A 26,310-nucleotide genomic window follows, 5' to 3' on the forward strand; every position below is an offset into this window, starting at 1 on the left:
AAGAGTTAACAGCCTGAGGGTCCCAGGGGACTGGAGAAATTCTGTGATGGCTTCCTTATTGTGGTTAATTGTATGCCCTTGTTATGTTTTAAATTGTTTGTTTTTATGTATTTATTGCTTTTTAATTAAGTGTTGTGCACCACCCAGAGTCACTTTAATGTGAGAATTGTAACTATAAAAATATAATAAATAAAAATAAATATACAGAAAATGCAACATTCAACAGCATGCTTATATATTGGTAGTAGGTATTATTGGAATCAGAATCAAATTGAAGTTTGTTCCGATTAGTTGCTTTAATAACTAGTGTACTAGATAACTTACAACACAGTAAACAACAAGCAAATGGTTTATTTAGGTAACTCAATTTGTAGGATGTTTTTTTCTTTCTATTTTAAATTAGAATCTATTTGCCATTTTGCTCTAAAGAAATATCCATTTTGATATTTGCATCTATGAGTCCATAGAATATTTATCAGATTCATAAATGTTCTTATTTACATTTCTAATTTGAAATATATCAAAAGAAGATTATTTCCGCCTTTCATTTTTTCTAGAGCAGTATATATGAGGCTTCAAATCTACAAGATGTAACAACAATTACACTATTGGAGAAAAGATGATCTATTCATTGAGAAAACAAATTACTCCTTTACAAATGAATAAATGAAGTTTGAAAGCATCTGTTTGAAAAGAATTATTTGCAATCATAATATGAATTATTTGCAAGTGCCTCTGCTGCAGTACATAAAAGAGATTACAATTGCAATGTTAACCTAAAATAGGGTTAGCTAATTTGTGTCTCACAAATTAAGAACCAAGGTAATTGATTAAACTCTAGTTAAATTAGTCATGGTTGTAGGGCTGCAGCCTTTCCTTCTTTGCTAGAGAACTAAGATTAAAAAAATATTTATTCATTAATTCAAATATCCCAGTTTTTGGATTATACATGACATTTGAACCCAAGCTAACTAAAGAGGTTGGATATTCATAACATGCTATGCTAAAATTTTTGGTAAACAGTTAGGCCTGCTGTATGAACACAAGCTATAATCTCCTGTGTAAGTGAGTTTGTACCTTACGAGTTTCTTGGTCATTTGTTTTTAAGAGCCTATTTAATTCAACTGATAATGTTGATATTTTATTTTAGTAAGTTTGTATGCTTTAACTTTTATTAATTTTGTTCAAAAATGAAGGAGAGAGGAATAATTAGATAAATAGGATATTTAATACCAATATATCAAATATCTATTTCGATATTTTATAATATCCAGATTTGCTTTTGCCACAATACTATGCACTATTGGAGGAGAGGCAAATTGGACTGTGGTAGTGATGGGATTAAAAAATTTTTACTACAGGTTCTGTGAGCGTGGCGTGGCTTGGTAGGCGTGGCAGGGGAAGAATACTGTAAAATCTCCATTCCCACCCCACTCCAGGGGAAGGTTGCTGCAAAATCCCCATTTCCTCCCTACTCCAGGGAAAGATTTATGCAAAATCCCCATTTCCTCCTGATCATCTGGAACTCAGGAGGCAGAGAATAGATGGGGGCGGGGCCAGTCAGAGGTGGTATTTACCGGTTCTCCGAACTACTCAAAATTTCCTCTACTGGTTCTCCAGAACTGCTCAGAACTTGCTGAATACCACCTCTGGACTGTGGTCTTTAATCACATTCCAAAACATTGTGATTTCCCTCACATTTAATAAAATTATCCCTTGTTACATCTAAAAAAATATCTGCCTAGAAGTTGTAATTAGTTTTTATTATAAAATCTTAGTATGGCTACTATATAAGTTAACTGTTTTTAACATTGATGGGAAAACTATGGGAAAGCTATAATCCTGTATTATGGTTCTTGAAACTAAACTCTGTTAAACTCAATCATGGTTGTTTTTTTGTTTTGAGTTAGCATGAATAGATTGTGTGTGAATATTCATAACTAGGCAGCCATTTAGTTAAGAGTTATGAGTTTGAATACAATTATTAATTGAACAAAAATGATTATAAATTTGTTTTCCCCGTCAGGTATTAATAAAGTCATAACAAAACTTAAGGCCAACAATAGAGACAATTATGCTAATTTGTCTGTTGACCGTCTTTCGAAATATCTTACAAATTGCTAATCTATATGGATAGTCACTTTTGTTACTGGGATTACAATTAATTTGAACCATTGCCCTCGGCATAATTGTCAGAATTCTATACTTTTGTGAGGCGGTAAAGATGTTTTTTTTCCTCTTATTGTTCCAATTTCTTTAATTATCTATTATTTTGAAAGAAATTGCAAACCATAGGCAACAAGATTTTATTAAGCACTTCACAAAAGTAGAAAATTGTCTTTGCTTAAAAACTTGTTTTATCCACATAAAGATGCAATAAGCAATGTGGTAAGCTTACCATCATATTTAATTCTGCCAAAAATTGAAAAAGTATAGGCATTTTGCTTTTTGTTTATTTAAATAATGGTACCAAGTGCAATAACATGTTCACCTATTTGTAGCTTACCTTGTGTTCTGTTCAACTTTAAAGTCTTAAACTTTTAATTTCTGTATTCGAATGCTGGGTGGGAAGCAATGGTGGGTTTCAATTTTTTTTACTACTGGTTCTGTGGGTGTGGCTTGGTGGGCATGGCATGACTTGGTGGGCGTGGCAGGGGAAGGATGGTGGGATTCAGCCAGTTCGCACCACTTCAGGAGAACTGGTTAACTTTCTGAGCAGTTTGGTGAAGTGGTTGTTGAAAGAAATAATTAGGGCAGCGAACTGGTTGTTAAATTATTTGAATCCCACCACTGGGAAGGATACTGCAAAATCCCCATTTCCTCCCGATCAGTTGGGACTCAGGAGGCAGAGAATAGATGGGGGCGGGGCCAATCAGAGGTGGTATTTACCAGTTCTCCAAACTACTCAAAATTTCCGCTACCGGTTCTCCAGAACTGGTCCAGGGGTGGCTTCTACTTACCTTTACAATGGGGCTGCATGTGTGCGCTTCTGCGCATGCGCAGAATCTTCCTGATGACATCGGGATCGGTGGGTGGGAGCCTCCCACCGGTTTTACTACCGGTTCTATAGAATCTGAACCGGGGGCAACCCACCGCTGAACTGGTCAGAACCTATTGAAACCCACCTCTGGTGGGAAATAAGAAAGCTACCATCCACTAGCTCTGCAGAGTAGACTAAATTAGGCATAGCCAGTCTAAAGTTTTAAGACCAACACTAAAACACCTCATCTTTTTGTTTAAAATTACAGTATCTTGAAAAAAAACCTGCCATGAATTCAGAGATTATAGTCAGAGTTTTGACTGAAGTTGGCATGATAGTTTATTAAAGACTGAAACCTTCACATTTCCACTTTTTAAAAAAGGCTACTTTTTAATCTTCATTCATTTTAACTATTCTGTGACATCCAGCAATGAATGCTATGTATTGTTTTATGAATTACCGTAGTTGTCGGAGAACAGAGTTATCAGTCTCATGTACCTTTGCCAAATAGTAAAAAAAGTTGTTCTACATGCCTTACATTTATAGGAGTTATTTTCCTATTTTGCTGTATAATGGAGGCCTGCCAAAAGAGAATGCTGCTGCATTTGCAAAACTGTCCAGCACTTACTCAGAACAAGCGTGACAGAGGCCTACATTGTCAGGGGTACAAAGAACAGCTTGAACATCATTATATTGTTTTTCCAGGAGGAATTAGAAAATACAACTGTGAGTTTCCCTTTGTTAATCTTCTCGGTCTTTGCCTTACAAAAGTTCTAGTTGCCATTCAGTTCTGGGTCAGCATCTCGAACTAGTCCTACAAAGCTTAATCCTAACTTGTAAAGTAACAATATAAAGATCTTTCCAATGGCATTTATGTATATGCTCAGTATTATTTAGCAGTAAAATTCTTTTTTTTTAGTCGTTATCCTTCAATGTAAATAATAAAAAGCGGAGTGAATTTGAAGGGTGTCTGAATATAAACTAACTAGGATGAAATTGCAAAACAAGGAAATACACTCCTACACTGCATCAACTGAAGTATAGAATGTAGGATATGGACAGACTGTAACATGTTCAGAGGAAAGCAATCAACCACAAAAAACCTGGAAGGAAAAAAATTATGAGGAATTTCCACACTAAATGCTACTCAGTAATGGAACAGACTGCCTGAGGAGGCAAGGGACTCCTTCATTATACATATTTAAGAAACGGTTGGGTATCCATGTGTCAGGAGTAATTAAGTAGAAAACTCCTGCCTGGGCAGTATGTTAATCAAGATGTACTCCAAGGTCCTTTCCAATCCTTATCTTTGAAAACCAAGTAAATTATACTTCCGCTTAGTCTTAGTGCAATAAGTATATCCAGCAATTATGATTTCTTCAATGAACCGTAGTTAAGGAAGACCTGTTTATTATCCAGTAAAATATCTTTTTGGGGAGTAAAAAATAATTACATTTCTATGTCACCTTTGTTTTAGGAGGTTAAGTAGGTGCAAGATAATTTATTTCTCACTCTCCCCCAACCATCTTGAAAATACTTATTCTCACTTTTTCTTAATTTTAGAGATGTGTAAAATTCCTCTTCACACCCTCCCATTCCTGCTTTTGTTACAGAAGAATGAATTTCAAAGAATAGGGTGCCCTACAGTTTTGGAACTCATGTCCACCTAGCCCATCCTTTCCTAAAATGGTACATTCTGGATATGTTGGATTTCAGCTCTTAACCATGGTTCTGTTTCCTGCTCTGGTTGACCATAATGATAGCTGAAATCTAACCTTTCTGGACTACATCCAGTTGTCAAATTTGGCTCTTCCAGTGCTTTTTTCCTAGTCTCTGTTAAAATACACATTTATTGGCAGAGTATTTAAGATTTAGGAGTTTAATAGCTTTAGTTGCTCATTTTTTTAATTTGCCATCGTTTTTACTGTATTACTATTTAGAAGTTTTTACTGGATACATTTCTTTTAACATGGATTCCATGTGTTGCAAAAACAGATGGAGCTATCTTGAGAACATTTGCCAAAAGGATAGTAGGTAACCTCCTTGCTGAAATGGGGGGGGGGGGGATTGGTGGTGACATTTTTCTAATCACATAAATCTCTATGTGATTAGCTTTATTGAAATCCAGTGTCCAAGAAATATTCAGTAAATAACTAGTAATTGATCCAGTATCTATATTTGAAAGCCCCCCCAGAGCAGAAAGATCTCATTTCAATATATGACTTTTTTCTTTTTCATCTTTGCTTGTGAATACAATGGCCAGTTTGTCCCGCTTGTGTGAAGAAGCAAAGACAGAGAAAACGGGAAATATATGTTTCATTCCCTGTCACCTAAACATAGAAGGACCTTTTGAAAGGAGAATGTACAAGTATACAACACTGGCTGTTCATTATCAGCCGGAAAAAGATGCCTTTTGCTACAACCTTCAAATTAATTGGAGCATTATCTAGAAATGATAACTTTGTGAAAATACTGAGAATGTTCTGCAAATAAAATATTTCTCCTTGAAATGGGTTCATGGGATTGTTTAATGACAGTATAATCTCTTCTGCTTTTTCTGAATGTCTTTTAAAATGTTACTAGAGAAAGCCATGACCCATTGGGTCATGATTCAGAAATGTTTCCTTATCAGATTCCTTAATGCCTTCATAATGACAGAGTTTGTAATACATTGTCTCCACTGGAAAATTTGGGATCCATCATATCTGCCTTGAAAATAGCCCATATTGAATTGTATAGTTATAGTACAATGAAACATCAGGACAGGAAACATTTTATGACATTTTGTATTTTGTCATAAACTGTTTTATACTTTTTATGTCATAAATTGTTTTACAAAAGCAGGGGTCATACTTCCCAGATTTTTGGCCTATTCTATAAATTAAGCCACTTGAGGTACCTTGGTTTCAAAAATTGTTGCCCTATGGTGCATCATTTCACCCAGTTAAAGGTTACAGTAATCAAAGTTTTAGTAAATACCGTATATAGACTTTAGGAGATGTTACATTGGCTTTTTGGTTGCCAAGTGTCCACTCAGTGGATCCAAAACTTTGCTCTTTAAGGTCTTTAGGGAAACCAAGAGTTCATAGGATAGTTACCTGTCTGAATATGCTCCTACTTCTTTGAAAATTAAATGAAAGGCATGTTCTAATCCAGACAATGGATTATAATCCAGTTGGTTATAGGTTATAATCCAGACAAAGAGCCCTAAAATAAATTGTCCCAATGTTTTTGCCTCTGCAAGGCATTACACGGGAGGTCAAGAAAACCATCAAATGGGATTTGCATCCCACAACTGGCTTTCTCTTAAGCAATAACATGCGTCTTGCTTTATTGCTGACAATGCAATTTCTTAGCTATTAGATGAAAATGCTTTTGCATGGAATTGGTTTTAGTCGCCTAATAGCAGTGGAAAAGAGTGCAACCCCGTTGACATTTTTTTCTTAATTTCATTTTATTCAAAAGATTCAAATCCAAAATCCAAAATATTTTTTTAACAAAGACAAAAGTAGACAAGAACATTTTAAAAAATGTGTATTAAAAAGAACAAATGACAAAAACACATATTATCCCCCTTCTTGAACACTGACAAATATATTGCAACAATAATAGCTTTCCCCCCCACCTTGCAAAACAGGTCCAAAATTTATAAGCTTCTGCATTTATTTGCAACCCAATTGACCTGTCATACATTACATATATGAAAGAAAAAGTAGTTAATAAAGTTAAACAACAGCACAAATAAAGTTCAAGGCATTCTGTTAACAGTCTGTTATTGTGATTTACTCATAGAAAGCCTGCATGGTTTCTTATTTACCACAAATCACCCCAATCATTATCTCTGATCTGTCCAGGATGAAATACTGAGAAATACTGAGTTGACAAGAGAACTTTTCCAACAATTGCATCTCATTTCCAAAATTGGTAAATCTCTTGTTGTAAATATCTCTGCAACACAGTATTCCTCTTACCAAGAAAGTCCAGTCCATCCTTCATCAATTCTATTATCTCAGAATTTCTTTTATTCATATTCCTTTCATTCTTTTTGAGCAAAACTATATTTTTCAAACTGAGTACTTTCGTCTTCACATCTGACAGCAAAGATCAGGTTCCAATTCATCAAGCTGCAAACCAAGTCTAACTATTATTTCCTGCTTTTGGATATCATCTTGAGTTCACACAACTGTTATTGACCCCTTCAATTGTTTTGTTTACATTTTCAAATAAAACCTGTAAGTTAGAGAGCATTCTTTTTTTCAAATGCTTTCCATAAAATTTTATCTCCTTTTAGAGACATTTGAGAATCACAGTATTCCTTCTTCAAGGACAAGAGAAGCAGATAAGTTGTAGCCCAAGAAAAGGTCCGCCCCTCCACACTTGAGGTTAAAGAAAGGGAAATTTTCCCATCAAAAATTAAAAGATAAATATCAAAGCTCTTTTAAAAATTAGAAAGAGTAAAATTTGTAATATAATCCTATGTAAATGTAAGTCCAATTGGATGATTTTTATTGCCAAAGGAAATATATTTTCACTGCAAATAACCTTACAGCTAAAGTGAAAATCATTTGGAATGTAATAGTAAACAGTAAAAGAACAGGGAAAAAAAGTTGTAGAAGTCCAGCAAGGAGTTATAAAATAGGTCCGAAGTCAATTAGTCATAGCTCAAGAGATAGTAAAGCTTCAAAAGATAAAATTAAAAAACCCAGGCATACTTAAAAAATGTAAACAGCTGAAGGGAAAAGATGGCAAGAGACCAGACCTTCTGATCTGAGCTCCTTACTTACTGAGATCTGCAGCCATTGGGACCCCCTTCTCTCCAAGGGCCATGATCTTCTCCAGAGGGCAGGATCACTTGAAGGTCACCTTGGGTCCTATCTAGTCTCCCCTTTAAACAATGGAGCAGACACACCAAATAACGAGTTTTGGTGGCAAAATCAGCTGTTTGTCAGCAGGAGAAAAAGAATTTCCTGTTATCTTAGAGGAGGAGCTTCCTGTTAGGGTTTTTTTTTTAAATCTTTTGGCAGCTTTTGATAGCATTGACCAAGGTGCAATGGAACTACAGGTAATTCTCTACTTACAACAGTTCATTTAGTGACCGTTAGAAGTTACAACACCGGAAAAAGTGACTTATGACCATTTTTCACATGACTGTTGCAGCCTCCCAGTGGTCATGTGATCAAAATTCAGACACTTGGCAACTGGTTCATATTTATGGCGGTTGCAGTGCCCTAGTGTCATGGGCTCACCTTTTGCATCTTTCTGAGAAGCAAAGCCAGATTCACTTTACAACCATGTTATTAACTTAACAACTGCAGTGATTCATTTAACAAATGTGTGAAGAAAGGTCGTAAACGCTGAGCCATCGTGCCCCCGTTATTTAATTACATAATTAAAAATAAAGGTAATATTACCCAGTTTGAGTAATGAAATGCCTGCAAGAAAACAACCGAGGTGAGAGAGCACCAAGGACCTCTCATTTCAACCCTGAGCAACGAATATTCTCATTTACTGGTACATTGAATATTATTTCCCACATGTTTTCTCATTATGTTATAACAATATGGAGACAGTGGGAATTTCTTATGCAAACTGCTCCATCTGGTGGTTCTTGGAAATCATCTGATTCCAAATCATACTAAAAACTGCGCCTGAGCTCCTCAGTCTAGCTTAAATAGTTTCCCATCCAACTATAAATTAGGGCTGAATTAGGACATAGTCATATAATGTTCTGACAGTGAACCTGATGAAGTACAGCAGTGTTTCTCAATCTTGGCAACTTTTAAGATGGATGGACTTCAATTCCCAGAATTCCCCAGACAGCAAAGCTGGGGAATTGAAGTTGACCCATCTTAAAATTCTCAAGGTTGAGAAACACTGAAGTACAGAATCTACCGGTTCATATTTCTCCACATCTGAAAAACATTTATTTATTTATTTATTTATTTATTTATTTGTTTGTTTGTTTGTTTGTTTGTCAACAATAAATGCTCCATGGCATAGGACCTAGTTATCTTCGAGACTGCCTGCTGCCACCGACAGCCTCCCATCGACCTGTGCGCTCCCATAGAGAGGGCCTCCTCGGGGTGCCATCAGCCAAACAATGCAGGCTGGTGACCCCCAGGGGGAGGGCCTTCTCTGTGGGGGCACCTACCCTCTGGAATCAGCTGCCCCCAGAGATAAGGAGAATCCAAGACCTCGATGCCTTCTGCCGTGCCCTTAAAACTTTCTTTTTCCAGCAAGCCAGGCTGGCCTAACACTTTTTAAATGTTTTAATTGGTTTGTTACTGTTTTTAATTATGGGGCCAAATTTATATATATCTTTTAATGGTATTTTAATATTTGTACTCTATGTTTTTATGTGGCTGTATACCGCCCTGAGTCCTTAGGGAGAAGGGCGGTATACAAATTCAAAAATAAATAAATAAACAAGTATAAGGAAACAAGTAACAGTACACACAGATATGGACACATGAAAAAAAATTGGCACAAATAAAAGGATATAAATAAGCAAAACATAGCCATAAACACATAAAATGAGTACATATAAATGGGGACAGTAGGACAGGGATGGTAGGCACGCTGGTGCGCTTATGCACGCTCCCTTAGAAATGTGAAAGGTCCACGGTAGACAGTTTAAGGTAAAAGGTATGGGGGTTAGAGAGACTAACAACAGGATCGGGTAGGGTGTTCCGGACATTTACTACTCTATTGCAGAAGTCATCTTTCCTACAATCAAGATTAGAGCGAATTACATTGAATTTGAATCTATTGATAACCCTTATGTTATTACAGTTGAAGTTAAAGTACCCATTAACAGGTAGGATGTTATGGTAAATAATCTTGTGTACTAAGCTTAGGTCGGAACGTAGACAGCGTAGTTCAAGGCTATCCAGGCCTAAAATTTCAAGTCTGGTAGTATAGGGAATTTCGAGCAGAGGATGCAAGTACTCTTCTAGTAAAATATCTCTGGACCCTCTAATGTATTGATGTCTGAAATACAGTGAGAGTTCCAGGCAGGTGAGCAGTATTCAAGGGTAGGTCTGGCAAAGGTTTTGTATGCCCTAGTTCAGGGGTCAGCAACCTGCGGCTCCGGAGCCGCATGCGGCTCTTTGGGCCCTCTGCTGTGGCTCCCTGTCAGGTGATCCCACCACTGGCTGGCCCCGCCCCTCACCCTCCTGTCCCAGTCACTCCTCGCCTGGCCTGAGAAGGTAAGGTTGACGGTGGGGGATGGAGAAGCAGCCAGGGGAGAAACAGAGAGATACAGAGAGGGGGAGAGAGAGAGACGTAGAGATACAGAGAGAGAGGGAGGGAGGGAAAGAGAGGTATGGCAAAAGGATTGTGTGGTTCCCGGTGTTTTTTAACAACTGGTTCTCTGCCCTAATGACCAGCTGGGTAGGCGTGGCTAGGGGGGTCATGTGACTGGTGGAAGTGAGTGACATCGAGTTGGCCACGCCCACCCAGGCTTTGTAGCTCCTGGTGTTTTCTTTTCTATGGGAAACGGGTCCAAATGGCTCTTTTGAGTATTTAAGGTTGCAGACCCCTGCCCTAATTTGAAGTATAGCGTTACCAGAGAGAAAGCCTCGTAAAATAAGGTTGACAATTCTTAATGCCTTTTTTGCAATGATGTTACAGTGAGCTCTGGGGCTTAGAGCTTTTGAATCTATTGACGGATAAATTCACTGACACTGAAGATTAAGCTCTGAATTGAAATACTTGTGAATAGGTAATTTTAGGAAACAGCAGCTATATACGACAGGGCTAAATTTTTCAATCTGCTTGTTCTGTGAGCCATTTTAACTTTGGCAGATCTTGCTAGCTATGCAGGCAACAATTGTGTACTTAGAGAACCATGGCACCCATTTTGAAAATGCAGCATGTGAATTGATAGCCCTTATTAGACTTGCTTGTCTCTTATGAAAAATCTTAGACTTCATAGGAAAAACAATAATGGCATGAATAGAAAGTGAAATAAAGCAATAAAGCTTAGATGCCAGATCAGAACTATTCCAGTTTTTTTAAAAAAGGTTATCTCCAGACAAGAGTACTCATAATGTTGATAGTTCTTTCATTGCAACTTACAATCATTTTTCAAGGCACTGATTTGTTTTGGTAATTTCAGTATTTCTTGAGGGAACAAATTTAGGATTGAAGAATTTGTGAGATACATATATCACAAATAAATAAAATTGTTGGCAGAGATTGCTTGCAATCATTGTAGTCTGTAGAAACAGCATCCTTTACTCTTTGCTTCCTTCACATCTATGCAAGAAGCAATTCAAGTTCTGGATTAACAACGTTGCTTTCCTGCAAAGTGCCCACGTGCCTTTAATCCTCTTTTAAGCCTTTTGGGAGGGGCCAATCATCTCCAGGCCTTACTCCCAAATTGTCCCTTTTGTTTTAACTGTTTGTGTCTTCTGGCAGCTCTGCGCATGCATGCACTAGGAACAGGCTCCTCCTGTTCCTCTGCCTCTCACTGGAGGCTCCGGAGTCCGCGCATCACTCCCAGATGACCCTGGCCCCATCTCTGCCTCCGACGCAGAGCCCTCGTCTGGGCCCTCCCCAGACTCCAGGACTGGTCCATGTTCCTCCCCAGCCTCCTCACTGTCCGACTCAGCTGCCAGCTCCGCAGGCTGCTGGCAGACCACAACATCACAATCTAGTGGCAATGAGTTTCTCAAGAGCTGTACCCCCCCTGCAGGGATGCAGGACCTATAAGATTGGTCTACCCCCCCCCGTCGACTAATGGACCTGGATGGGTTCCAGAAGGAGCTGAGGGTTATAACTGCAGATCTACTGTGCAGTCCAGCCGAGCTCTTAGTCACTGTTTGGAGACCGTCTCTTGCTGGTCACATATACCCGACCCATCAGAGCAGGGAGGCAGGGAATGTTGCATATCCCATCCCTGGGCAAGATTCACCTGGTGGGACACAGAAGAAGGGCCTTCTCTGTGGTGGCTCCCTCTCTCTGGAACATCATTCCCCCAGAGATTAGAACGGCCCCCACTCTAATACTCTTCCAGAAGGCACTGAAGACCTGGTTCTGCCAGCAAGCCTGGGGAACCCAGAGTGAGATGGAGCCCATTGAATGGCTCATGTGATCTGCTGTTGCCGGGGCTGGGGGGTGGGAGGTGATTTTGTTATATTGTACTATATTAATTGATTTGATTCTTTTTGTTAGTTTTTATTGTTTTAAATGTGGTTTTATATTCTGTGAGTCGCCTTGAGTCGCCATGGGCAAATAGGCAGCAATATAAATTAAATAAATAAATAAATAAATAAATATAATTATATTGATTACATGATCTCTGAGTATTTGATTGATACTACTCCTAAATAGCAATTTTTTATACTATGCAAAGTAGTTGAACAGGATTCTCCACAAAACATTATAAAGGCAAATGAGATAGTAAGAAGTCCTTTGGCTTCTTATTTGGCCAATAAGACTATCTTTCCAACAAGCAGAGAATATACCATCGGAAGGAGAAGTAATAAAAAAAAATTAGATTGTGCAGAAATGAACAGATTAACTATGATGATAAAAGAAAGAAGATTCAGAATATTTTAAGATATGGAATCAATTTTACTATTGGTTAGAAAAGAGATATAAATAAGTTAATTAATAGAGATAGATAAAAATGTTACAATTAGAATATTATATTAGTGGAAAATTTATGTAATGGACTTGGCGAGAACGAAGATAAAAACATAATAGAAAAAATGAAGTTTTTGGAGACAACACTGAGATGTCACATGGAAGAAATGAATGAAATACTAAATGTTTGTTTGTCTTTAAAAAAAAAGAAAAAAAAAGACTCTCTTTCCAACATTAAGAGTTCCAGGGAGCAGATGCATCCAGAAACCCTCTTCTACTGTTTACCCTAATATTGTTTAACAAATGGGGCCTACAAGTCTGAATATAATACTGCAAATAGCCATCAAGATTGTTACTGAATTGCCTGCCATTTCTTGATTATCTCTTGGAAAATTCTGAGACCCCCTCAACTTCCTTTTTTTTGTATTTCAAACCTCCTATTAACTACCTTAATACAGGTAGTTCTCGACATATGACCACAATTGAGCTCAAAGTTTCTGTTGCTAAGCAAGACAGTTGTTATGTGAATTTTGACCCATTTTTGCTACTGTTAGGTGAATCATTGAAGTTATTATTGACATGGTTAAGTGAATCTGGCTTCCCCATTAACTTTGCTGGTCAGACGTTTGCAAAAGGTGATCACATGACTCCGAGACACCGAAACCACCACAAATATGAGTCCATTGCCAAGTATCTGAATTTTAATCACATGATCATGGGGATGCTGCAATGGTCGTAAGTGTGAAAAATGGTCAAAAGTCACTTTTTTCAGTGCAGTTGTAATTTTGAAGAGTCAACAAAATGAACGGTTGTAAGTCAACAACTACCTGGATTGAGTATTAAATTGAGCAAGCTTCATAACACTCTTGTGCCTTCTACTCATTTTTCAAAATAGCCGACACTCAGGACATCACTAAAATCAACAGCTGGAAAGAATACACTTTCCCCCCTCCTAGATAAATCTATTTATTCATTTATTTATTTGCTTGTTACCCTAGTTTTAAAAAAAGAAGAAGCTTGGATTACAAGTGTATGAACAATATAAAAAGTATAAAAACAGATTCCATAGATTTCTACTACATTGATACAAAGTGCATAACTACATACAATTCATCTTGCATTACTACTCGAGGAAGAGGGAAAGGGAGGAACAGTCTGCTGTAGTAGTAATAAATAAATAAATACAGAAGAAGAGATGATCCATATTATAGTTACATATAATTCATACTGTAATTGTAAATGCACAGAAATGTTGACCAATATTGATTAGAATAAACATCAACCGAGAAACCAATAGGAAGAAGATAACCAGGACGCCTACAGGCATCCTTCAGTTTACCAAGCCAGCAAAACTGCCAAGGCATTAGGTCAGTCTGAGGAAAAAAACTATTTTATCCTCCCTTTAGAATAAGTCTCCTATTTACAACAGGGGATAGGGATAGAAGAAAGGCAATTAAGGGTACCCTATAAAAGTAGAAGACATTATTTCATATTTATATTTGTCTGACATAGCGCAACTAAAATTTCATTGTTCAGTTTAAAAAAACAACAACAACCCAGGCACATTCATAACAGTGCACTGCAGAATCAAGTCAAAATTCTCATACTATTCAAATGAATTTAAAACAAAAATCAAAAGCAGCAGAACTCTTGCTGGGAAGCCGTTATTTTGATCCCAAAAAGCAGGCAATCACCCTTTAGCCACGTTTTAACAGAAAGCTGTTTCTGGGTAATCAAGAGCATCGATTAAAAAAACAAAACAAAACCAGGAATCATGATGCTTCAGTTTACCCTATTTCTGAAGCAATTTTGACATAAGACAAGAGCCTTACTGAACTGTACAATAATCAACTACAGTAATATTGACTAATATTGGGATGTGTGGGAACTTGGAGCCACTAAAGGGACTCACACGGAGGTATTGGGGAGGAAACCAGATAATTTGTTTTTCAAGTTTTTGAGACATCAGATATTGTTATCAAATTAGGGGTAATATTAGGGAAGTTAACCAAGTAGCTCTATATTGGGAGTCTGGGCAAAGGAGGAGCTACAACAGCTGGAGGCACTTCTGGATAAGGAGGGGCAAATGAGAATTCCAGGAAGGGTAGCAGCTGGGATACAGATTCAGGAACAATGAGTAACATTTACTATGGCTAGGTGGCATGAATGTACATGTGGGTCTCTGCAGGCATTCAGTGAATCTGTGAAATATTTTAAGAGAATATATTACATAATTCAACCTCTCCAAGGCTGGTGGAATGGGCTCCTGTCATATCTATCAAGCCTGCTCAATGATTGATTCCACCCGATAGTCAGGCTGAACTACGGTGTGGAAATAAGAAGAATGCCATGAGTTGCTATACACATATTTACGGAGGATATAATTCAAAAAATATTAATTTTTCCTTTTTCAAATGGCATAGAAAGCATCTTCAGCTCTTTAAGGTGAGTGGTGGGAAACATTAGTATGGAATGTTCCTTACTTGGATAAGAAATAAGTCAACAACATGGAGAGAGAGAGAGAAGGGAGTGAAAAGGACTAAACCTGAATTTTGGTCAACATGGCTTTCCTTTGAAGTTTTCAAACAAAAGGAAGAACTTACTAAAATATGTAGAATGGTTCTAAGCCTACAGGCCATTTGAAGAACTAATATTATGAATGGATAATAGATAACTGTTCCCACTCTGAAAAAGTGGACATAGGTTTTGTATCTATAAGGTACTGTAGCATCATACCAAGGGAAACCTATTTGGTAATTAAAGGTTTTGTCATCATAGCACTTGTGTTTACATCATATTGCTGTTCAATCCCTATGTGACTTTTCTGTTGGATGAATAATATCTAGATCTCCAGGTGTTGTTGAACTCTTACTGCAGTCAAATGCATCCAATCTGCTCAACATTTAAGGATGGTGGGACCTGCAATCCAACAGCTAAAGGACCACATATGTTGCCCATCCCTATCCTAAAATATTATGAAGAAACTGTTTCGCTGCATAAATTACCTGCAATCTTGTTTGTGGGGGAAATTATGATTTGATAGTGGTCTGATCCAGACCCTTGGTCTGATCCACCTTCACACTTGCTAGTTTTGCCTGTCAAATGCATCCTCTGTCTGTTCATACATACATTCTTCCTATCCAGAAATAACTAGGTCAAATGAAACATGTTTTACTCGTTGCTAAAGCATCAGTAGTAAGAATTAAGAACTCCGCAAACTTTACATCATATGCATGGTAGAGAAGTCTTATACAAGCTTCAGTATCCAAATTCATGCAAAGCCATGGCTCTGCTTTACTAACACGGCACACCTTCTGGAAAATACAAGCCTTTCAACTCCAGCAGAATTCCCAGCTATATAAAGGCTCCAAATACTGAGAATTGGAAGAGCAGAATAGTTGAAGGACACTACACTGGGGAAGACTACCTTAAAATTCATCATTCCTCTCCAAATAGAGAGAAAAAAATGGCTACCTAAAATTTATTATGCCAAGCAGGAACACTGCTTATGACAAATATATATACTCCGTATCAGGGGTGTCTGCAGAGTATGATTAGAAAAGTCAAGATAGCAACCCTAATAATGCAATTGAAGACGTCTCCTTTTTTAAATCAACGTTACACATAAAAAGAGACAGAGCTTTGATTGCACTACTTCGGCCACCATCCATTTTTTTAAAAACCCATACACTGCAATCACCCCTGCTCCACATAGTCACCAGCCTTCCGGTCATTAGGGTGGGAACAAGGCTGAACAAAGATGATACACAGCAGCGTTCAGCTTCACCATGTGGCCAATATTCCTTAAATCTTTTTCTGAAAAGATATCAAGGGACTCTGAATTAGTAGAATTGATGCAGTAAAAAAAAAAAAAAAATCTTCAGACAGTTCGAGGGGGAAAAAAAAATGAAAGTCTTTTGGCAGCATAGCAGGTCTCCAAAGTAAAAGGAAGGCCACTTCAACAAATGGCAGAAGAGGTTTAATCTGTCTCCCTCTGCACCTCTTTAAGGAAGTCACCACTCTTCTTGATTGGTGATGGTGGATGATGGAGGAACTGGCAATGGAGACTTCTCGGCTGCAGGCTGCTTATTACGACAGCAGGGCTTGAAGAGATGGGTGTCTATGAGGACCTCTCCAAAGCGGCCTTTGTAAATAATTCCACAGCAAACCTTTTGCCTTCAGGGGGAAAACAAACCAAACTGTTACTGCACGTATAATTTATTAAACTTGCATCTGGCCAGATTTTCACTGACTCTGATTGGATGGCTCACAACAATCCAATAAAGAAATTGCAATAAAATAAGGCATAAAAAGTAAAGATTAAAAAAAAAATGGCAAGCACGATAAACACCCTGGCCAAAGAACCAGATCTTTACCATTATTCTAAACAAAGGCAGAGTAGGGGACATATTTAAAGATAATTTAAAAATAATTTATATCTACTATGTTTCCCTGAAAATAAGACCCAACCGGAAAATAAGCCAGATGGATGCATTTAGTACCGTATTTCCCTGAAAATAAGAGCTAACTGGAAATGTGTCTTTTGGAGCAAAAATTAATATAAGACCCATTTTTATTTTCAGGGAAACACGGGTAGTTACTGGACTAATAGGTGGTTCTCATTTAACAATTGCCCTGTTTAGCAGCTTTTGAAGTTACAATGGTGTTCTAAAAGTAACTTTATGCCCAGTTCTTGTACTTGCACAACCATCAAAGGGTCCCCATGGCCATGCAATCAAGATTTGGGTGCATTGCAAATGATGACTGTTTATGACCGTTGCAGCATCCCATAGCCACATGATCACCAATTGGTGCATATTGACATGCAGAGTCAAAGGAGAAGCCAGCAGTAGAATCACAAGTTGCAGTCATGTGAGGTCTTGCTTAGCAATAGAAATAGCACTTAAGACTTATATACCGCTCTCTAAATGGTTTACAGAGTCAGCATATGGCCCCCAATAATCTGGATCCTCATTTCTACCGACCTTGGAAGGATGGAAGGCTGAGTCAACCTTGAGCCTGGCGAGATTCGAACTGCCAGTCAGCAGAAATAGCTGGCAGTACTACATTCTAACCACTGGGCCACTGCGGCTCTTAACAACCTGTCACTGAGTTGTAGGTCCCAATTGTAGTTATTAAGTGGGTATGACCTATATGGACTTATAGCAAAATGCTTTAAAAGTTGTTCCATTCGTAAACTGCTGTTTTTTCTGAGCCTTTGTCCTTGCAAAGTTGCTGGACATGCGTGTTTCTTCATCACATTTGCCTAGTTCTGACAGTACAACCATCAACGTGTTTTATTTGTGTGTTAGTTTATTCATGTTCATGTGGCTGCCCAATTGGCAAAATCAACTCTGGGTAACAAGCATGGTTAAAAGCATCAATGCAAAATGAAAATAAATAATGATACACACAACAATGGTGCCTGCATACTGTATCAAAAGCGTGTCTGTGTTTATTAGCCAGCTTCTCACAAAGCCGGAGTCTCATTAAAGCTTTAGAAGGCAACAAGGTCACCCAACTGGGTGTAAGTACGCACTAGAAACCTCCTCCCAGTCCACCATCTTAATCATCACACCATGCTGTTTTCCTGCTCAAAGTCATAATTAGACAAGTATAAAACATTCTATTTAGAGATCCTATGTGTTTATAGCACGCCTAATGAAACAAAAGGCTGCATCAGTATGATGATGTGATTTTTTTTTTTTAAAAAAATCAAAGGCAACAACTCTTAACTTTCAGTAAAATGATTACTCTGCGGGTCTTCTTCTCCTGATTTAAAAGCACTACTTAAATTCAGCCATGAAGAGCATTGCCAATACTGTCCAACCTCCCAAAGTTTGGTGGAATGAAGTGCAATTTTTTTTCTTTGTTTTAGAACTGTGTCAAGTTCGTTTAGGCCTACACTACATTTTTTGTGTCTTCCTATTGGGAAACCAAATTTTGGGCTGCTAGATGGAAGGTACTCCAAGGGATTAAGAAGTGCCCGCTGCCATGGGACTCAAGGTACTATCCTGGGTTTAAGATAGTTTCTATCAGGGTGGATAAAAATCAATGATTTTTTAAAAAAAATCAAAAAAATCAGATTTTTTCGATTTAAATCGAATTTTTTTGATTTTTATTGAATTTATTTTAATAAAAAACTTTTGGGGTAAAAATATATCGTAAGAGTTTTCTATTTAAGATACATAAATAAATTAGTTTATTCAGCATGAAATGGAGCTTAGTTATGTAGCATGAGGCTGTATATTCTGCAACACTGGGACTATCCGTGAGTCAACAGTGGGTCAAAGGAGTAGCAGAGATGACAGTTGCTCTTTAAAAATTATGATTTAAATCAAGTTGATTTAAATCAAGCCTTTTTACTAGTGATTTAAATCATGATTTAAATTGTGATTTAAATCAACTCGATTTAAATCAAATCCACCCTGGTTTCTATCAACACACAGATAGTTCTCGACTGTCGAATTATTGACAATTGAGCCCAAAATTTTTGTTGCTAAGTGAGACATTTGTTAAGTGAGTTTTGCCCCATTTTACGACCTTTCTTGCTACAATTGTTAAGTGAATCTGGCTTCCCCATTGATGTTGCTTGTGTGAAAACCAGTTGCCAAGCATCTGAATTTTGATCATGTGACGATGAGGGAACGCAACAAAGGCCATAAGTGTGAAAAAGGGTCATAAGTCACGTTTTTCAGTGCTGTTGTAACTTTGGTTGTAAATTAAGAACTATCTGTATCTTGCAGCAAGAAAATCTATGCATTTCGAATATCTTCCTAATCCCCAACTCTTTTTACAGAGAACTTGTCCTGGCTAGATTTAGCAAGCATTTCTGCTGACGTGAGTGTGCAGCACTAGCTAATCTTAAAGCATGAAGGAGATTTGCAGATCAATACACCTGCTGGCTGTTGTCGCAGAATCTATCATTCCTGTCCAAGAAAGGATTAATACTGAAAAGGGGGGGGGGGGAAGTAGGCTGAAGAGTAGAGTTTTACTCTTAAGACAACAGGCCTTGTGATCCAATTCATGCTCTGCATGATATCCAGTTACTTTTACCCACTTGCTTAAACACCAGGTTGAGTCATCAGCTGTCTGCAAACGCTGCCTAATTGCTGAGGGAACGGAAGCAGCAGAGCCTTGTAATTAAGATTACATTTTATGCAATTATGTGCATTTCTAACTTCTGTCTCTTCCTGAGTTTCCCTCTTCTGTCTAAAGCTAAGTCTCCAAGTCCCATTCAGGTATGGTCTTGCTTTCACCAACTTCTCTTCCTTTTTAAAATTATGTTTGTGTACACACACACATTCACTGCTTGAGTCTGAGAAATAATACAAGATCCTGCTAAGGAATAATAGGGTACACAAGTTCACAATTGGGGCATTTTCACCTTTTCCAGTACGTAAGATCCAAGAAGGAGAAGACAGGTGTGCGGCTTGAACCCGGTGCCATCTCAGTGTCTGAACCATCGTCAGACGGGTTGCTATAGCAAGGCGAGTGGGCTGGAGAGGCACTTGAGGTAGTGCTGTGAGCATCAGAGTCTATAGGAAGAAAGGAAATAATTGTGTTAAAATAAATTTAATAAATTTCAGGGAGAGGAAGTGTCTGTTATGTCCATTAAATCTGAATTTAATGTGTCACTTAATGTCATATGTATGATAATGCAATTATGCAGATATTACGTTATTAGGAAAATGACGTAAATCAGATTAATAAATGCAAATGAACTGTTCTAGGACCTAAACATTAAATAATCTTTTAGTCACCAAATGATTGTCCAATTTTGTCCAATTTGCGTCAGATATAACAGTTCATAATTTCCATAGGAGATCCAGATGCAAATTTCTGTTAAATCGCTTTATTCTATGTAACACTATTTTTAAACCCAGAAATGTTTATCAGAGATGGACTGAAGACTCTAGTATGCTTCTTTGATTCTTCAGTGTTTTAACTTTCATTTGCAACATAACATGAAGAAAAATTAAGATTCTCTCCATGTAGTTTTAATGCAACATATAGGAAGTCTTCATTTGTTATGGCAACCACAAAGGCTATTTTCTTTCTTATTTTTCTTCAAATTACTAGTATTTAATCTTAAATTAATGAATCTGAACCTTGCAATTTTGGGAAAGACAAAACAGTTGACAGTAAACACGAAATTGTTACTTCAAACATACTGTGTCACTCCTTTTCTCATCAGATTTGTTTTCGTTAGCATAAATATGGCATAGTGAATAATTATTGTTAGCATCCTGTTTGTATCATAAATTATATATAACTAGCTGATGACCAGGCGCTGCCCAGGTATTTTTTCATCCTAATCCCCCCGCCTCCCGTGCATGTGCGCATAACCCCCCTCCCGGGACTGTTTTGGGCCTAGTAGGCCTCCCTGCAGCCTCCTATGAGCCAAACCGCCCCACCCACTCCCGCACCCTGTTTTTGGCCTAGTAGGCCTCCCTGCAGCCAAAACAGGCTATGGGGGGGGGGCTCATGCCACCCACCCTGTGCTCCCCCCGCCCATGTGTAGTAGAGACACAAATATCAGCTGGCTGGTGGGAGGCATGCACATGCGTGATGGAGCTGAGCGTGGCTCTGTGGGCCACCTGTGTGCCAGGACACACACACACATACAAACACCCCGAAGGGTATTAGGGGTGTCTTATCCCCGCAGTATTTTTTTCCAGATAGTAAGTCATCTGGGTACCAAGTTTGGTTGAAATTGCTCAAGGCATTCCAAAGTTATCCTGAAACACACACACACACACCAAGGGGTGTTAGGGGGGTCTTATCCCCACAGTATTTTTTTCCAGAGAGTAAATCATCTGTGTACCAAGTTTGGTTGAAGTTGCTCGAGGCGTTCCAGTATTATTCTGGAACACACACACGCACACCCCGAGGGGTGTTAGGGGTGTCTTACCTCCACATTGCTTGTTTCCAGAGGGTAAGTCATCTGTGTACTAAGTTTGGTTGAAATTGCGTGAGGCGTTCCAGAGTTATGCTGGAACATGAACACACACACACACCCAAGGGGTGTTGGGATGTCTAACCCCCACAATGCTTGTCTCCAGAAGGTAAGTCATCTGTGTACCACGTTTGGTTGAAGTTGCTCAAGGTGTTCCATAGTTATGCTGGAACACACACACACACATACACACCGAGGGATGTTAGGGATGTCTTACTCCCAGTGTTTGTCTCCAGAGGGTAAGTCATCTGTGTACCAAGTTTGGTTGAAATTGCTCGAGGCGTTCCAGAGTTATGCTCACACACACACACACACACACACACACACACACACACACACACACACACACAGAGAGGTGTGTTAGGGGTGTCTTACCCTCACAGTGCTTGTATCCAGAGGGTAAGTCATCTGTGTACCAAGTTTGGTTGGAATTGCTCAAGGCATTCCAGAGTTATGCTTAAACAAACATACATACATACATAGATCCTTTTTTTAAATATATAGATGGTCTGGAATAAACAGGTATTATCTTTTCTCAGGTCATAAAATCAGCCAGATTGTGTTTTCTCAGAGAAATTTTTAATTTGAGGCTAGTCATGAGAAACACTGATATTGAAATATCCTCCATTAATTGTCTTTCACTTGGGTATAAAAATAATCTGACAAATTAAATAAAATTCACACTTCGTATGACTGTGAACCTACTTTCAAAGGCAAGATGTAAAAGCTGAGACTATTAAGTATCAAGAGTCAGTAGACTGAAAGTCCTCCTTGCTGACTGAAAATACAGTTGAGCTATTACATCAGATAAAGGTAAGGAGTCCCTGCGGATTTTACTTCACCAGTTGTTGCCGACTAGTGCAGTTGTTGCGGCACTCATCTCCATTTCAAAGCCATTGAATTAGCACTCTCCAAAGATATTTCCATTGTCATGTGACCAGCAACATGGAGCACTGTTAGCTTCCCACCAAAGTTTATCTATTATCTGTTTATCTACTTGCATCTACATGCTTTCAAACTGCTAGGTTTGCAGGAGGTGAGGCAAGTGACAGGAGCTCACTCTTTCAGGTGGCACTTGGGTCTCAAACCTCGGCTGCTGGATTTCGTGCCAAAAAGCCCAATGTCTTAACCACTCAGCCCCTGCACCTCCCACATCAGATAAAAAAATCCATATGAACAGAACATACTGTGTCGCTTTAACTCTTTCTGAAGTTTGCTTATTTGATTGCTCTTCATCCTGTTACTAGGTAGAGGTTTCATCTTCTTTGGCTTCAGTGTTGTTTTAAGGCTCGGTCCAGCCCTTGCATCCACCACCTATAGGAAGGCAACAGGAGATCTTAGTACCATCAAAAACAATAAGGCCTTCACAGATAGATTTTTAAAAATGGGAAAATATGCTGAAGTTTAAAAGAAAACTGGATTGCCAAAGCTAAAGAAAAAGAAAAAGCAGGAAAACTAAATTTCTTTATCAAGCCTATCCACCCTAGTGGTCAATAAAAGTTTGTAATTTGTACTTACCAAAGAAATTAAACAGTTGGAAAATGTGATATTTTATTCAGAATTTGTTCTGTCATTGGATTCTGCCAGTGCATGGTTTATACTGGTTTTACAGACAATGGGACCTTATCTACTTATCTACTGGAGGCTAAAACATATGAAGAACGGTTGCAGGAACTGGGTATGTCTAGTTTGATGAAGAGAAGGACTAGGGGAGACATGATAGCAGTGTTCCAATATCTCAGGGGTTGCCACAAAGAAGAACCTGAGGGTAGAACAAGAAGCAATGGGTGGAAACTAATCAAGGAGAAAAGCAACCTAGAACTAAGGAGAAATTTCCTGACAGTTAGAACAATTAATAAGTGGAACAACTTGCCTGCAAAAGTTGTGAATGCCCCAACACTGGAGATTTTTAAGAAGATGTTGGATAACCATTTGTCTGAAGTGGTGTAGGGTTCCTGCCTGGGCAGGGGGTTGGACTAGAAGACCTCCAAGGTCCCTTCCAACTCTGTTATTCTATTCTATTCTATACACTTGGTATTATTTTATTCAGCCATTCCCTTTCTCTTCCAAGATACCAGAAGATTCAATGCAAAAGAGAACCAATGCTACTTAAGAAAAATGGGTGGATTTGTACAAAATAGTGAATGGAAGTGCTTATATATAAACTGGAGCTTTCAGGTTTGACTTTTCTTCTATAGCAGAAAACAATTGTAGTTGCTTTTGTAGTTCCAGAACTAATATCCAACCAAACCACAATTATTATAATTTCCAAATGTTGTAAAGGTGTTACAGGGGAAAGGTAGGCGTAGATGAGGAAAATGTTCATAAAATATATAATTTTATGTTAATGTAAATTACCACCCAATGCATTACTGAAGAAAAGACTGTTTGCAAAAAATATTTCCAATTTATATTAGGAAAGAGTTGTTTAAAAATATGTACCGAATTTCACACAAGTTGTAAGAAAGTTAGTCATTACTAAATAACGGTAATTGGGACGGGAATTTCTGTCGCTAAGAAATGTAATAAAATGCAGCGTCATGTGTGACCACGCTGCTTAATGATTGTAGTTCCTGGTTACTGCTAAACAAATCATCACACGTCATTAAGCAAGGACCTCCCATGACTGTGACTTCATGCCAGATTCCTCACTGACTGCAAATCACAATCGCATGACTGTGGGATGCTGCAACACTCAGAAGTCCAGGTCAGTTACCAAATACCCAGATCACATGACCGCAGGGAGGCTGCAATGGCCAGAACTTCAAGGACTGGTTGCAAGTATCCTCTGTTCAGCACAGTTGTTAAGTTTGAAGTTGTTGAACAGGTGGTCCTTAATCAAGAACCACCTGTTATCATTCTCGCTGTACCTATTCACCTTAATATAGAAAGACATTTACTGCAGCACTTAAGCCACAACCCGGTCTACCTACAGTAGCTTCATCTTTGAGAACTAGAACTGCAAATTAGGTATGTTCATGCCAGACTTGTTGTGGCTCATACAATGCATGATCTCTCTGTCACCACCTTCCTCGTGTTTATTTAACCTATTAGATTCCTATGAATCATAGTAACAATAAAGGCAGGTAAAGACAAAGCCAGAATGGTAGCAGCTCTAGGCATGTTGCGTACTACTCCGTAAAAGAGGAAAATACCGGATCACCAATCTTGGCTCAGCATGGTCTACACTACAAGGGTAGAGCTACCTGTTTTACCTGGAAAGTCTGAATTGGCTAGTTGAAAAGCTCCTGTGAGGATAACTAAGAACGCTGTTTCAATTTACACTCCCCTCCTACTTGCCTCATGCAATTCCAAGTGAGAGAGAAATATAATAGTATAATAGCCCCATATTCTTACCATTACCTAGCCTTATTATATAGTAGAAATGGGATCACTGTCCGAATTGCTAAAATGGGATTTACTTGGGGCTGTCTTTGAAGACCACTAAGCCATTTCAGCTGGTTCAAAATATGGCGGCTGCTTGATTACTGATTGGCCAGTCCTAGTTCAACACCCACTTCAGAGAAGTTGGATTGGGCCTCAGTAGGCATTCCAAGTACAATCAGTGGGCTGGTAATTACTGATAAAGCTGTAGAAAGCATAAGGAATTGGCCTTGAAGGACACCAGGAAGAGCAGCTACCGAGATAATGGTCAGATAAATAGGACTTGAGTCCAAGAAAATAATTTATGAAAATACTTCAGACAAGCCCCTCCCTCGTTCAAAACAAAGACAGAGGGAGGGAGAGAAGCACATTCAGACTTGCAAGATTCTGTTACTGTAGCTGTAAAATAAAAGTAATCCTGATTTTTCTTTCTTTCTTTTCTTCCTTCCTTCCTTCCCACCCTCCCTCCTCTTTCTTTCTCTCCCTCTTTCTAAATTTTATTGGCCACCCCATCTTACCACAAGTTAACTCTAGGCAGCTTATTATCATAAAAACCTATCTATCCATATACATTAAAACAAATCAGTTGAAACCAACTATTAAAGTCTAATTACATGTGGGGCAAAATGGGGGTAGATGGGAACTGCTGTTACTTGATCAACCACCTCCACTGTGCTAGTCCCCCATTGGGGGCCCAAGCCAACTGGCAGAGACAGGTCTTTAGGCCCTAACAAAAGAATAAGAGGGTCGGGGCCAACCTCATGTCTGGGGGGGAGGGGGGGCAAGATGATTCCAGAGGGCAGGGGCAACAGTAGAGAAGGCCCTCTGCTAGTCAGAATAATCAGGCTGATGGGACCCAAAGCATGCCTTCTCTATCGGCACGGGTGTATGGGCTTTGGTTTCTTAATCAAGCCTACCGTGTACAGCTGACAAAAGCCCAATATAGGTTAATTCTTCAGTTAATATGAGACTGTCCTTCCTGAACAGAATTTACTATGCAGGGAGTGATCTATCACCAGAAGGTGATAATACTATGTTACCCTGACGAGAAGTCAGTTTACTATATTGTGTGGGAAAGGTGGTACAAGTGGATGCATGATAAAATGAAAGAAAGACTTAAAGGTGTGTTAAATAATGGTTAAAAGTGATTTGAAATATCACCAAGTATTATTTATGTAAATAGTTAAAACACTGCACATCTGATATCAACTGAAAATGATATTACATTTATGTTTTTTACGTTTTTGTTTGTATGTTTTTCTTTTTCTGTTTGTAAAAAATCTTAATAAAGTTTCTACCAAAAAAATAAATAAAAAATACTATGTTACCCTGGAAATAAGATCGGGTCTTATATTAATTTTTGCTCTAAAAGACGCATTAGGGCTTATTTTCTGGT

At 38.4% G+C, this 26,310-nt stretch overlaps 1 protein-coding gene and 1 long non-coding RNA gene across 3 annotated transcripts in view; one reads left to right on the forward strand and one right to left on the reverse strand.

Moving 5' to 3' along the window:
- On the forward strand, positions 1 to 682 carry LOC148112776 (uncharacterized). The gene is made up of 2 exons (XR_015728716.1): positions 1 to 70; positions 558 to 682. It is a non-coding gene; the product is annotated as an uncharacterized LOC148112776 (long non-coding RNA).
- A 12,841-nt stretch (positions 683 to 13,523) lies between these two features.
- SINHCAF (SIN3-HDAC complex associated factor) overlaps positions 13,524 to 26,310 on the reverse strand; it is a 33,985-nt gene continuing 21,198 nt past the window's right edge. For both annotated transcript variants that reach the window (XM_034403773.3, XM_034403772.3), the window contains exons 4-6: positions 22,718 to 22,844; positions 19,959 to 20,109; positions 13,524 to 16,747 (exon numbers count right to left, since the gene is read on the reverse strand). In XM_034403773.3, the coding sequence (XP_034259664.1) occupies positions 16,585 to 16,747; positions 19,959 to 20,109; positions 22,718 to 22,844 (441 nt within the window). In that variant the 3' untranslated portion in view covers positions 13,524 to 16,584. The remainder of the gene's footprint in view (positions 16,748 to 19,958; positions 20,110 to 22,717; positions 22,845 to 26,310) is intronic.

This window comes from Pantherophis guttatus, chromosome 7 (assembly GCF_059756535.1).
Source record: "Pantherophis guttatus breed Tessera chromosome 7, ASM5975653v1, whole genome shotgun sequence".
NCBI classification, from domain to species: Eukaryota; Metazoa; Chordata; class Lepidosauria; order Squamata; family Colubridae; genus Pantherophis; species Pantherophis guttatus.